At 37.0% G+C, this 14,269-nt stretch overlaps 2 protein-coding genes across 7 annotated transcripts; one reads left to right on the top strand and one right to left on the bottom strand.

The window, feature by feature from the left end:
- Positions 1-18: 18 nt before the first annotated feature.
- LOC107426349 (protein DEHYDRATION-INDUCED 19 homolog 5) lies at positions 19-3,020 on the bottom strand. 2 transcript variants are annotated; one of them, XM_016036499.4, is made up of 5 exons: positions 2,759-3,020; positions 2,449-2,591; positions 1,511-1,587; positions 1,052-1,249; positions 19-433 (listed from the first exon to the last, which is right to left on the bottom strand). In XM_016036499.4, the coding sequence occupies exons 1-5, from the start codon at positions 2,835-2,837 to the stop codon at positions 325-327; spliced, it is 606 nt and encodes a 201-aa protein (XP_015891985.1). In that variant the 5' UTR covers positions 2,838-3,020; the 3' UTR covers positions 19-324. The 2 variants fall into 2 exon arrangements, with proteins under 2 accessions (XP_015891985.1, XP_015891984.1); XM_016036498.4 differs by having other exon boundaries at positions 1,052-1,306; positions 2,759-3,018.
- A 210-nt stretch (positions 3,021-3,230) lies between these two features.
- Positions 3,231-6,493, top strand: LOC107426296 (tlg2p-like protein a). Of its 5 annotated transcripts, none has more exons than XM_048480349.2 (9): positions 3,665-3,834; positions 4,200-4,269; positions 4,605-4,878; positions 5,100-5,189; positions 5,308-5,385; positions 5,635-5,712; positions 5,798-5,863; positions 5,937-6,017; positions 6,185-6,493. In XM_048480349.2, exons 1-9 carry the CDS (start codon positions 3,798-3,800, stop codon positions 6,290-6,292), a joined length of 882 nt encoding a protein of 293 aa, XP_048336306.1. In that variant the 5' UTR covers positions 3,665-3,797; the 3' UTR covers positions 6,293-6,493. The 5 variants fall into 5 exon arrangements, with proteins under 5 accessions (XP_048336307.2, XP_048336303.2, XP_048336302.2 ...); XM_048480347.2 differs by having other exon boundaries at positions 4,602-4,878; XM_048480350.2 differs by lacking the exon at positions 4,200-4,269 and having other exon boundaries at positions 3,231-3,834; positions 4,719-4,878.
- Positions 6,494-14,269: the final 7,776 nt, after the last annotated feature.

Genomic DNA, 14,269 nt, shown 5'->3' with positions numbered 1-14,269 from the left:
ATAGGTAGCCTGTAGAACTAGGAAAATTAAAATATTTTCATTCTGCACAGAAGCTTTGAAAATCATTTAAGATAATTGTTTGGCTCTTTGTTGGCCTAATTGACTGAACATAGATGTAATACCATTACATTCAATTCCTAAATCGAACCTATTTCTGTTAAGCTATCAGCAAATTACAACAAACAACAATGGCACTGGGCTTCTCTAGTAAAAACTTTGAAGTCCTTCTCTTGTAAAAACTTTGAAGTCGATAACCAGCGCTGGGCTTCTCTTGTAAAAACTTTGAAGTCGATAACCAGCACTGATACGTTATGGTTTTCCCATTCATAAGCCATCGTCAAAGATGGTGGACAATACTAGTCCCTGTGCAAACTTACACCTCTCAGCTTTCTCCTCTTGGTCCTTGTCTGATAAGGGAGATTTTTGAATATTTCTGCGCTTATAGAAACAATTGGATATGAGTACAATCCCATAATACATAGAACAGCATAACAAGTCAATTCAGAAAAAGAAAATAGTCAAACAGAGACGAAATATAACCAAATGGCCATGCTCATACATGGAAAGCAATCAATTAATCAAAATATCTTTCTGTGGCATGTAAATGTTTCAGAGCTTTCTTTGTGCTGTTTGGTCTAATTCATTTTGATGAGTCTTACCATCTCTTTACGCCTAAAAACATGTTTAATTTTCACACCATTCCAACGGTGCTTCCCCCAGTTTGGCATCTCTTATAGGTTTTCGTTAAACTTCCATGCATCTGAAACTTGTAGAAAAGTATTTTATAGAATCCATTACTGTTTTTCTCTGTTATTTCATATTGATGAATTTCATTTTTTCACTTTTAAATGTCATCATGACATATCTTTTGACCCACTGGTTATTTTTGAAATAGCAAAATCTATACTAGTCTCTACTTTAAAAGCTCCTTTAAATGGGAAGTTTGATACTTTGCAAGCTAAAGAAGTTTACGTCTCCTAGTTGATCAATAGTAAAATAGAAGAGAGCAGATATGAGACTTTTTGAAGACGATGCTGAGGTTTCGGTTTACCTTTCTAACAATATATGATCCGAGCTTTTCTCTTCATTGCTAACTTCAGAAGAGGAATCAGGCTGCGCTTTTTCAGACCTGTCAGTGGGAGATGTATTGTATAGAAATGACAACAATGGATCAGGTGCCATCTTGGAGGTTGAAACTGCAGAAGACCATCCAAAAAGTGATCGAATATGTTCATCCTGCAATTCCTTCCTTGAAAAGGAAAAGGGTGATTGAGAATCAACTTTGTAAAATTTTACTTTGTACTGACTGTAAATATCAGATCAAGGAATTAAACACGCATCTCAAATCATGATCGCATTGAAATGAAAACTATGAATAAAGGAAACATTACTCAGAAAAATAATATGATAATGAACTTGAAAAGGGGGAAAAAGTATAATAATCTTCAAAGGTCAAGATGAAAAGAAAACAATAAGATAATTTATATCTAGAAATGAAAAAAAAGGATACTTGAAAAAGTTCCCATGCTGAGTCGTTATGTGTCCGACCATATTCATCCCCACTCTCGTAGCACAAACAGGACAAACCTGGAAGCATAAGTAGTGCTGCTTGTAAGCAAGTATCCGAAAATGCAAAATTACATTCCAATCAAAACTTGATAAACAAGAGACGACAATCAAAACCAATACATACATACAGGTCATACGCCACAAAAAACAAGTTAGATGCTTACACAATTCACCCCTGTTCTCTCTCTACCACTCTCCAACACCATTTAACTCAAAAGATTAAATATCACATAACCAAAATAATTATCGGCAAAAATTAGTGACTCACCACAAGCAAGAAGGGTATCTAGAAAGTCATATTTCAAGAGTTTTGACAGCCTCCATAAAAGCTTTTGAAAATGGCTTTTCATAAGATAACATAAACGGCATTAAGAAATACCAAGAACCAGAAATGTGTACAGGAGGTGAAGAGCAAGGATATTAAGTAATGGGATTTATTAATTGAAGGCTTTACCCGCATAAAAAGCATAAAAATAAGTTGGCAAAGAAAAAGATTCTGGGGGCGGAATGACAAATTGCCTATGATTTCTTATAAAGTACTCCTAAATGGTGAATAGCCAGTACAGCTGATTCACATAATATATATATATATATATATGTATATATATAAGCTTTTCTTCGATTGTGTAAAGATTGTACAAAAGTCATAGCCGAATCTTTGCGTCCCTGAAAGTTATCTGACGCTTTTCCATCATTGGAAACGCAAAACTAAATGGATGAAAAACGCAATATCTTCTTTGGGAAAGCAAAAAATGAAAAAGTAAAAAGTAAAATAAAAGCCCTAAAAAATGAACAACAACGATAAATACCAAAAATTTTAGAAAAGTGATTTCTTCTTCTAAATCGACCAGTCAGTATTTACAACAAATGCATACATACCACTGACCGTGCCTCTGAATGATGCTCGTCATCAATATGGCAGCAGAGACCGACCAAATCAAAATCCTCCGAACAAAATGGACACGGATATTCCACCTTTAGATCGTCATCCCCATCAAAATCCTCGAAATCGATACAGAAATCTGCATCAACAACCAGAACCAAGCTCAGAAACCATCAAGCACATAAAATTTATGCAAACTAAAACCCATCGAAACCAAAAGCAAAGAACCAAAAAGTAGAATTAGAAAGAGTAAAAAGAAATAGAAAAAAAAAAAAAAAAGGTCTTATTGAACAGAACCCAACCCACCAGAGTGAGACTTCAACATAGATGGATTATAGCTCCTTGAAGCAGAAGTGACACCGAAGCTCCAAGCATCATCCTCCATTGAATTTAACTGCAAAATTAGCTAAATTTCTTCAGCTGAAAATTGATCCAGTGGCAAAAAAGAATTTATGGGTCGTGAAGATTTTACAGAATATACAGTAGGGAAAGCTCTATCTTCGCCTATTTATCGCGTGGGTTTAGGGGCCAGACCACAAACCGAGTGAAAAAGAGATGTGGAAAAGACCAAGTACCTTCGCTTCTGTGGTTTGGATTCTTAGCAAACACGTATTCCGTTTTCCATAAAATGACCCCCGACTCCCGCTTATTATCATCAACTGCCCTCAACCACCATACGTGGACCTTCTTCTATTGATTTTTATGCCTCCCAACTTTTCCATTAATTACGCTCCTTACCTCACCTTACTCCGTGGTTTCGGGGTTGTTATAGTCTTTTCAGCGTGTATCTTTTGTTTTGTTTTTTTTTTTTTTTTCCTGCTTCTATTGGTTTCGAGGGTGTATAATGAACCGCCCAATTAGACCAAGGCCCACTTAGTCCAGGCCCAGCTGTACCATTTGTACGGAAAACGCGCGTAGCAGAGAGAACTTGAAGTCGAAGTTTGATGATTCGCGGACGAACCAAGGAGTCGAAGGACATCTTCTTTTTTGACTGATCCCAAAACCCTAATTCAAATTCCCATGAAAATCCAAAGTCCCTAGTTTCTTTTCAGAAATTCGTTTTATGGTTCTTCAATTGGAAATCCAACAAACCGAGATTTCGGTTTAAACTTGAATTTAATTTTTACTTTTTTTTTTTTTTGGTTAAAAATATATATATATATATATATATATATATATATTTTAACCATGGCGACGAGGAACCAGACATACCAGTTCAGAAAGCGCAGGGACGCCTTGAAGAGTGTGCGTGCTCCTTTGTCCTCCTCAGCGTCCGGCTCGGGCGGTCCGGTGATTGAAATGGTGAGTGCGTCGCTGCTCGGTTCTAATCGGAATCGGTCTGCTTATGCTCCTCTTAGCACCGAAGATCCAGGTCCTTCCAGGTACTTGTACATTTAGTTTTCTTTTTCTGTTTAAAGATTCTCATTTTATTATTCTTGTTTGGTCCTTGAGAAAATTGAGGAAAATTATAGTACAAGGAAATTTTGAAATTTTTTGTTCTTAGTTCATTCTTTTAAGTCAAATTTGTTCTGTTATTTATTTTTTCTTTTTTTCAGTTTAGGAAAATAAATGTGGGTCGGAATTAATCTAAATAGTTGTATTCGTCAAGAACATCATGGTAAACGAAATTGGTTGGAATTTTGAAGGTTACTTAACTTTTTGACCTATATAGATGTAATTACTATGTACAAGCCACCAAATTACTTCCGTACTGTTTATTCTTCTGTTTGGTTGGAATTTGTTGTAGACATAGAGTTTCCGAAGTTTCTTGCAATCAATCTGTGCCATGCGTGCAGGCAAACCAACGTAGGAAATGAGTAAGGCATGCTTATTTTCACTGAAATAAAAGTATAAAACCACTAATTGAATATTCACCAGAAATTTTCTTGGAAGGAAATACTGTATGTATTTCAAATGTTGTAATTTTTAATTTTATGAATTGTAGACTGGACATGAATCTGTTGGAAGGTGCTCATTTGCTTTTTATGTTCTGGATGCAGTATAGGAATTCTGTTTACTTTTTGTGAATTTTTGAATTCCATCTTTCATTAAGTGAGGTAGCTTTGAAATTCTTGATTCATGCAATTCTTTATATTGCTTGGGAAATGTGAAAACTTCTTAGTTGTTGAATTACATATACATGGTGCAGTAGGGATGCATTTACAGTTGGTCTACCACCAGCTTGGGTGGATTACTCTGACGAAATTGCTGCAAATATTCAGCAAGCTCGGATTAAGATGTCTGAGTTGGTTAAGGCTCATGCCAGGTCTCTCATGCCCTCCTTTGGAGATGGGAATGAAGAACAACATACAATTGAGGCTCTTACCCGTGAGATTACAGAGTTATTGAGGAGGTCAGAGAAGAGATTACAGAAATTTCCTGCTAATGGGTCCTCTGAGGATTCTAATGTTAGAAAAAATGTACAGGTATGGTTTTGATGGTCGATGTATGTTCTTGGAAAATTGTTGTGGCATAGCATGTTTTTGTTTTGGTTTTTTAATTCTTTTGTAGATAATGTTCCAATTTAAGAATACTTTTAACGTTAATAAATGAAATAGTACTGTTGCATTTAATTTTTAGCTTTCTATATCACAGATGAATTAGTTCTGTCTAATACATTGACTCAACTTTGTATAATCTCAAACAGCGATCACTTGCAACTGATCTTCAGAACCTTTCAATGGATCTCAGAAGAAAACAATCAACATATCTAAAAAGTTTGCGGCAGCAAAATGAGGTAGATATTATATATAAACGGTGCTTGTCTTTAGATTTTACTTCTAACAATTATGTTCTGCTGGGTAAAATTTACTGCTTTTAATATCATCTTTTGTCCGTTGATTGTTGTGGTGTAGGGAAATGATGGGGCTGACTTGGAGATGAACTTGAACGGTAGTAGATCTCAATTGGAAGATGATGAGTTTGGTGACTTGGTATGTTATTTAATCTTGTTTTAGCTGTAGAAAATTTAGAAAAGCCAAAAACAAAACTGTAGATGGATCACTTGAATACGAAAATATCAGTCTGAGTTGATAAGCAATATATATATATATATATAATTTACAAATTTATTGCTTTTTCTTTTTTTGCGGAGGTTTCAAGAGTCAGGCGGCTTTATTGATCCAGCCTTTCTTTATATTTCTATTTCTCCTTAAATATGATCTAATTCTTAGTTGATCCAGGGTTTCAATGAGCAGCAATTGAGTAGGCTAAGAAATAGTGAGCAATTCACAGTGGAAAGGGAGAGAGAGATCAAACAGGTAGCAGAAGGCACTTGATTATTTGCTTGAAGATCAATAATTCGTGATTCATTTCCTTTCATTGAAAAAATAAGTCCGGTTGCAGGTTGTGCAATCATTCAACGAACTTGCTCAGATCATGAAGGATCTCTCTGTCCTAGTGATAGACCAGGTTAAAAGCTGCACCTTTTTTGTTATGTCACATAGATGTTGTTACCAAAAGCTGACTAATGAAGTTCTATCAGGGCACCATAGTTGATCGGATAGACTACAATATTCAGAATGTCGCAACAGCTGTTGAGGAAGGTTTTAAGCAACTGCAGAAGGTTCTCTTTTTTACACGCAAATGGAGTCCTACATTTTTATTTTTATTTTTTCGGTTCAAAATATGTAGTTTCAACCATATCTAAGATTGTGTGTGAATGTATACATTGCTGAAGTAATTTATTAATATATTGTTGCCAGAGTAAGTGTGTAATGGTTTGGAATGCAGGCAGAGAAAACACAGAAGGAGGGAGGAATGGTGAGGTGTGCAACGATACTTGTTATCATGTGCTTCGTCATGTTGGTCCTTCTCGTACTAAAGGAGATACTTCTGTAAAAACATCGTTGTTAACATACTTGCTTAGTCACAACACGCGACCCGTTACGGTTGGGAAATTTTTGGTAGTCTCTTAGAGCTCTCTTCATTCAATCCGTACATTATGTAAATTGATGGTGTTGGTGACATTTTTTCTGATAGCATTGAGAGTGGATTTTTTTCACACATATCAGTAAAGGTGCACTTGGTTTGAGATTTCAATTTTGTTGACTTTTTTCATCAATTTTTTTTATTTTTAATTAGCTTTCAATATAAAGCAGGCCAATAGAAAAATATGCCTAAACTTAAACGCTAAAAGGGCCTTACTGCTTTGATTGTATCTAATTGACAATGCATCCATGTCCCTCAAGAAGGAAGAGGAGAGAAAAAAAAAAAAAAAAAAAAAAAGAAACGCTTTCAAGAACAATGTTTTTGGCCTCGACAAGATCTAGACAAACCTAAACTTCTCTCATATTTAATTATTGTAACAATTTAGCGAGATCCATTGAAAATTAAAATAAATACCTGTATAATTAAAAGCTAAAAAATTTGTGATTATAATTTTTGTGTGTCAAAAATTCTCTAATCAGTTATTATTATTATTTTTTTAATGGCAATAGTTAAGGGTTGTTACATTCCATTTTAAGTATTTAGATTTAAATTTAAATAACAATTGATAAGACAATCAACCAATAAGCATTTGTAATTCTAAATTTAATTAAATCATGATTTCTCCCCTGATAAGGGATAGACTTTTGAAAAGATTTTTTAACCATATTGAAGTACTGTCAAACTTATTAGACTTAAAAGGCTTTAATTTCAAATATTTTGGAAACTGAGTTCCTTTAGTGTAAATATGGGACCCTTTATAACTCATACAGAGCTATCAGTTGTAATTTTTATGGTAAATATGGCATCGTATATGAATCATACAGCTTTATAGATAGGTTTAAGTGAATTGTTCCAACCGTTGGATGTTTTGACTTCCTCTAGCAACCCCAAAAGGAAACTTATCTGACGGTTTATCCAATATTTGGAAAAACCTAAATGCATGTAGAGTTGGTCTTCTCTATTCAAAGTTGAAGAGACTCGAGGGTATTCCAGAAATAAAATATAAAATGTAAAATAATAATAATAGTAATAATATATATATATATATATATTTTTTTTTAAAAAAAAAAGGAAGGAAAAAAAGGAGCAGCAAGTGTATAAATTCCACTTAACTCGCGCAATTAACAACAAATTTAACGCAGATTATAACCAAAAAAAAAAAAAAATTATTATCAAAGAGAAATAGTAGAATGGAGGAATGCAATTTGGAGTTGCCATATGGTCTTAGGGTTCTTGTTGTGGAAGATGATGAAACTTGTCTATTCATATTATAAAAAATGCTTCTGTCCTGGCGTTACCAAGGTACATATCTATATACATTCAATTCTTTTGTTACTATTATTTTCCGTGCTATCAAATTCCTCTATGTAAATATAATCATAGCTTTTCTCTATATGCAGTCTAATTCTGTCAATTTGGTATTGGTTTGTTTTCAATAATTCTGAAATTTCAATTTGTTCATGTAAGGAATTCTTGGTTTATTTTGTGTTGAATTTGAAAATCAACTTTTTCCAAATTTTATTTTATTTTTTTGGGAAAAAGAAGGAAAGTCTTTGTTTGCATGCCAACAATGGTGGTTCATGCTCTGCTCCTTTACGGAGTCGTCTCAGCCAATTATAAATAGGCATAAACCTAAGTAAATATTATTAGTGCCTTGAGCAAAACGTTTTCTTCGGGAAGGAATTTTAGTCAACTTAAAGTCTTCGGCTTGCATGCCTACATTCAAAGACAATTTGAAGTTACTTGATGTCCTGCATTATTAATTTTACAATGATTTCTAGGGTTTGCTTTCAAATCTCTATCTTTAATTCGCATGTATTTAGTATACGAAAATTCAAGTAGAATTTATACTAATTTGTTCATGCGCTAAAAAAAAGTTTCAGTAGCTAAATGCCGCCTAGCAAATGAGGCTCTTTCTCTGCTTCGAGAGGACAAAAGCAGGTATGATACAGTTATAAGTGATCTTCACATGCCGAACATGGATGGATTCAAGCTCCTTGAGATCATTGGCTTGGAGATGGATTTGCCTGCTTTAAGTAAGCATAGAATTGTGTATATATATATATATATATGTATATTTTGTTCGTATATTTTTCACGCAACCCTTGTTGATTTTGTATTTTTTCAAAGCTCTTCCTTTATTAAATATTATGCTGGTCCAAATTTTGCTTGTTAGTGGCATCGTCGGATGATAAACAGAATGTTATAATGAAGGGAATAATTCATGGAGCTTGTGATTACTTGATGAAGCCTATTCAGAGAGATGCTCTTCGACTCATATGGCAGCATGCGGTCCGCAAGAGAAATATTCGACTTAAAGAATTGCAGCAGCTTAGGATTGCGGAAGATGTTGAGTTGCAGCTAAATCACCATAATGCTGCAGAAAATGTAGTCCCCGTCCCCCTCCTCACAAACGAAGAAGATGATAGAAGCCCAAAAATGAAAAATATTGATGAAGATCATCATGAAGATGAAACTGAGGCCTCATGAAGTCCAGCCGCACCACTGCACCGACAGTGTGAAGACTGCTCAGCCACCATTGTTGACAATGGTTGCTGCAATTAACACCGAAAAATAATTTGCTCAACAATTGTGGGCACCTGTCAGAAGAAGTTGAAAATGGTGGCCATGCAACCAACTTAGTAAGGTTATAAATAGGCCCGTTGCATGCATATTCAAGTCAAGTCGAGCAAGCTTAATATCATCCCAAGTGAGTAGTATTGAGAGTAAACTTCGAGAGAGAGTGTTTAAGTTTTCAGAGAGAGCTTGAGAGAAGAGTTGAAACTTCAGGAGAGAGTTTGATAGTAAATAGAGAGAGATTCCACGTGAGAATCCGAAAGAGAGAAGTTTGTGTTTTGTATTCTATTTCCAAGAGAGTAATCGAATTCTTTTTATTTTTCTTCTCATATTTCTTCTCTAAAGTGGTCAGAGAACCACAACAAGTGGTATCAGAGCTCTAAGTCGAGAGCTTGGGTTCAAAATTTGAATAAACAAAGCCTCTGTTCTTCAAGTTGGTATTTCAAAAAATTGCTCAAACAAATAACTTGACAATACCAAGTGAAATTACTCAACGAGAAGAGAACAACCAAGTTCGTCAGAGAGAAACGACGATCCTAACGTGCCCTCACGAGCTGCTTGAAATTTTCTGCAGCAGATCACGCGCCTCACGAGCTGCACGCGCCGTCTGGAGGTTGAAGACGACCACTTCATCAGACATGTCATTGCATGTAGCCACGCCATCAGCCACAGGCCGACACATCGTCAGCCATGCAATCGACACATCATCTGCCACGTGTTGACATGTCAACACAATTTGCCACGTCATCAGAAGTTTCTAAAATTATAGAATAGCCCTTGAATTGTTAGAAATTATAGATTAACCCCTGTAGTTTCTGTATTTACAGGTTAACCTAGAATTTTTGGAAAATTATATTTTTTTCCCAAAAATTCTGGTAATTATATTTTGACCCCGGAAGAGTCAAGTCCACCATTTTCGGCCATTGCAGACGCAACGGTTAATTCCGTTTTGCAAAATTCAGCTCCATTTTTGGTCAAGCCATAATGTCAATGGAAGAATCATCTTTGGGAGCTATCATTAAGCTCACTGCCACAAATTATACACTTTGGAGACCTCGGATCGAAGATCTCCTTAATTGTAAGGATCTGTTTGATCTTATAGAAGCCAAAGGAGAAAATTCCGATCCCAGCAAAGAAGCAGAATGAAAGAAATTAAACAAGAAAACGATCGGTCAGATCAGGCAATGGATCGACCAATGTGTCTTCTATCATGTAGCGAAGGAAACGGATGCATATGCCCTCTGAACAAAATTGAAGGACATGTACCAGGCCAAGACTGCTCGGAACAAAGCCCTGTTACTTAAGCGATTGGTAAATCTAAAATTACAAAGTGGAACTTCTATAGTCGAGTATACCAGTGAGTTCCAGAGTTTGGTAAATCAACTATCTGCTGTGGATTACCAACTAGGGATGAGGATAAGGTCCTCCTACTTCTAAGCTCTCTTCCAGATAGTTGGGAGACATTGGTAGTCTTTCTTAGCAATTCGGCCCCGAATGGAAAACTTAATATGTCTATAGTTAAGGATGCCCTATGTAATGAAGAGGCCAGGAGAAAGGACATTGGCATGGATCAGTCACATGCCCTCGTCACAGAGAGAGGAAGACAGCAAAGAAGTGGTCGAGATAAGGGGAGAGTCAGGAGCAAGAGCAGAGGCAGATCTGTAGACGGTAGAAAATCATCATAGAAGTGCTATCATTGTGGCCTGGAGGGTCACATGAAGAAGAACTGCAGAAATTAGTTGAGAGAGCAGAGACTCCAAGGTAATCAGCCGAACAAGGATGGAGAGACACTAATCACTGTTACAGGAGAAGTGGTGCTCTGCTCCACCAAAGAAGAGATATGCCTTCATATATCAACCCAAGACGTTGAATGGGTAGTCGATACTGCTGCATCCTACCATGTCACTCCACACAGAGATTTCTTTAAAACGTATAAAGCAGGAGACTTTGGTACGGTAAAGATGGAAAATTCTAGTTTTGCAAAGATTGTGGGAACTGGTGATGTTCAGGTAAAAACAAATGACGAAAGGTGCCATAGTTGTCGCCCGAGGACATATTTGTGGAACGTTGTACAAGACTCATGTGAAGATAGCCTCAATATTGCAGAAGGAGAGGCATCTCAAAATCTGTGGCACCAGAGACTTGGTCACATGAGTGAAAAAGGATTGTCTACTTTGGCCAAGAAGAAGCTTATCACTGTTTGCAAGGATGCTACGCTAGATCCTTGTAGTCACTGCTTGTTTGGTAAGCAACATAGAGTCTCTTCAGTTCCTCGGCATCGAGAAGATCAGAGTTGCTCAGTCTGGTGCACTCTAATGTTTGTGGTCCCATGGAGGTGGAATCATTAGGTGGCAACAAGTATTTCCTAACCTTCATTGATGATGCTTCTCGGAAGGTGTGTGTATATTTCTTAAAGACAAAGGACCAGGTATTAGATTACTTCAAACTGTTTCATACTATGGTAGAGCGTGAAACAGGAAAGAAGCTGAAATGTCTCCGCTTAGATAATGGAGGAGAGTATACTTCCAAGGAGTTCGATGCCTACTGCAGAAGACACGGTATTTGACATGAAAAGACGGTCCCTCGCACCCCACAACATAATGGAATAGCTGAAAGAATGAACCGAACTATTATGGAAAAGGTCAGAAGTATGATCAGTATGGCTAAGCTGCCAAAGCCATTCTGGGGAGAAGCTGTTCGTGCCGCTTGCTATTTGATCAACAGATAACCGTCAGTACCGTTGAATTTTGAAATTCCGGAGAAAGTATGGTTGGGTAAGATTCCCTCCTACTCTCATTTAAGAGTGTTCGATTGTTTAGCTTATATACATGTATCCAAGGAGCTCAGACAGAAGCTCGATGCAAGATATACTCCATGCATCTTTATAGGATATGAAGATGAAGAATACGGATACAGGTTATGGGACCAGAAAATAAAGAAGGTTATTAAAAGCCGGGGATGTAGTATTCCATGAAAACCAGACAATATAAGACATTGAAAAGCCCAGAATGTCTCCTAATTCTAGTTCTAGTGACGAGAATTTTGGTCCTAATCTAGTACCAGCACAAATAGCCACAGAGGATAATGAGGTGCATGAAGATATACCAGAAGCAGACCAGGAGGAAGAAGGGGATATTGAGCAAGGGGAGACTCAATCCTCTCAAGCAGCTGCAGGGCCATCACAGCGGTCAGATGATGGTAAACCTCCTGAAACCAGTGGTTTACAAGTTTGGAGATCTGAGCGAAGCCGAATTCCATCAAAGAGATTTCTAGAATCTGATTATATTCTGCTTACTGAAGAGGAGGAGACAGAGAGTTTCCAAGAAGCTGCTCATCAAGACAAGGAAAAGTGGCTGCAAGTAATGCAAGATGAGATGGAATCCTTACAGAAAAATCATACTCATGAGTTGGTTGAGCTTCCAACAGGAAAGAAGGCACTAAAGAATAAATGGGTGTTCAAGCTCAAGAAAGATGGCAGCAGAAGGGTAGTGAAACACAAAACCCGATTGGTGGTCAAAGGATTTCTTCAGAAGAAAGGAATTAACTTTGATGAGATTTTTTCACCAGTGTTAAAAATGACTTCAATTCGAGTCATTTTTGGTTTAGTAGCAAGTATAAACCTAGAGCTTGAACAGATGGATGTGAAGACAGCATTTCTTCACAGTGATTTATATGAGGAAATCTACATGGAGCAACCAAACGGATTTAAGGTTTCAGGGAAAGAAAACCTCGTATGCAAGCTGAAGAAGAGCTTGTATGGCCTCATGCAAGCACCAAAACAATGGTACAAGAAGTTTGACTCGTTTGTGGTGAGTCAAGGCTATAAAAGGACTGCAGCAGACCAATGTGTTTATATTAAAAATTTTTTAGGTGGAAACTTCTTTGCACTTTTGCTATATGTGGACGACATGTTGATTGTTGGACAAGATGTAATGAAGATTAGTCAGCTGAATAAAGAATTGTCTAAGTCCTTTGATATGAAAGAATTAGGACCAGCTCAACAAATTTTGGGAATGCAAATAATTAGAGACAGGAAGAATAGAAGGTTATGGTTATCTCAAGAGAAGTATGTTGAATGGGTGATAAAGAGATTCAACATGGATAAAGCCAAACCAGTCAGCATTCCACTTGCAAATCATTTCAAGTTGAGCAAGAGATTGTGCTCCTCATCCAAAGAAGAGATAGAGGAGATGGCTTCAGTACCATGTTCTTTAGCGGTAGGAAGTCTGATGTATGCAATGGTGTGTACCAGACCAGACATTGCTCGCGCAGTAGGTGTTGTGAGCAAATTTCTTTCAAATCCTGGAAAGAAACACTGGGAAGCAGTCAAATGGATTCTCAGGTATCTTAAAGGTACATCGAAGCTGTGTTTGTGCTACGGGGGATGTGATCTAATCTTAGAAGGCTATACAAATGCAGATATGGCCGGAGACCCTGATAATAGAAAGTCTACATCAGGTTATCTCTACACTTTTGCAGGGAGAGTTGTGTCATGGCAATCAAGATTGCAGAAGTGTGTTGCTTTATCCACTACTGAAGCAGAGTATATTGCCGCAGCAGAAGCAGGTAAGGAAATGTTGTGGTTAAAATGTTTTCTCACAGAACTGGGCATCAAGCAAGAAGACTACAAGATATATTGTGATAACCAAAGTGCCATAGATTTGAGCAAAAACTCAATGTATCATTTCTGTACAAAGCACATTGACATCCGCTATCATTGGATATGCGAGGTAATAGAACAACAGTCGCTAAAACTGATGAAGATCCATACAAAGGAGAATCCAGCAGATATGCTAACAAAAGTTGTTGCTTAAGAAAAGCTGAAACTGTGCAGAGACATAGCCGGAATGGATGGCAGATGACCATTAGTTTTTTAAATGCGGCTGGAGGGGGAGAATTGTGAAGTCCAGCCGCACCACTACACCGATAGTGTGAAGACTGCTCAGCCACCATTGTTGACAATGGTTGCTGCAATTGACACCGAAAAATAATTTGCTCAACAATTGTGGGCACCTATCAGAAGAAGTTGAAAATGGTGGCCATGCAACCGACTTAGTAAGGTTATAAATAGGCCCGTTGCATGCATATCCAAGCCAAGTTGAGCAAACTCAATATCATCCCAAGTGAGGAGTATTAAAAGTAAACTCCGAGAGAGAGTGTTTAAGTGTCTAGAGAGAGCTTGAGAGAAGAGTTGAAACTCCAGGAGAGAGTTTGATAGTAAATAGAGAGAGATTCCACGTGAGAATTCGAGAGAGAACAGTTTGTGTTTTGTATTCTATTTCCAAGAGAGTAATCGAATTCTTTTTATTT

The sequence above is a fragment of the Ziziphus jujuba genome, chromosome 9, assembly GCF_031755915.1.
Source record: "Ziziphus jujuba cultivar Dongzao chromosome 9, ASM3175591v1".
NCBI lineage: Eukaryota > Viridiplantae > Streptophyta > Magnoliopsida > Rosales > Rhamnaceae > Ziziphus > Ziziphus jujuba.
The sequence above is the reverse complement of the archived record's forward strand: the minus strand, read 5'-3'. Positions and strand labels throughout refer to the sequence as shown.

What these genes read in the sequence shown, in the direction of transcription:
- LOC107426349 (XM_016036498.4), bottom strand. Translation starts at nt 2,837, where the DNA reads ATGGAGGATGATGCTTGGAGCTTCGGTGTCACTTCTGCTTCAAGGAGC. An exon ending in ATTCAGAGGCACGGTCAGTG is followed by an intron (nt 1,588 to 2,448) that starts GTATGTATGCAT and finishes TTATGCTTCCAG; the next exon opens with GTTTGTCCTGTTTGTGCTAC. An exon ending in GATCATATATTGTTAGAAAG is followed by an intron (nt 434 to 1,051) that starts GTAAACCGAAAC and finishes CTATAAGCGCAG; the next exon opens with AAATATTCAAAAATCTCCCT.
- LOC107426296 (XM_048480345.2), top strand. Translation starts at nt 3,641, where the DNA reads ATGGCGACGAGGAACCAGACATACCAGTTCAGAAAGCGCAGGGACGCC. An exon ending in GTTTGCGGCAGCAAAATGAG is followed by an intron (nt 5,190 to 5,307) that starts GTAGATATTATA and finishes GTTGTGGTGTAG; the next exon opens with GGAAATGATGGGGCTGACTT. An exon ending in GTTTTAAGCAACTGCAGAAG is followed by an intron (nt 6,018 to 6,184) that starts GTTCTCTTTTTT and finishes TTTGGAATGCAG; the next exon opens with GCAGAGAAAACACAGAAGGA.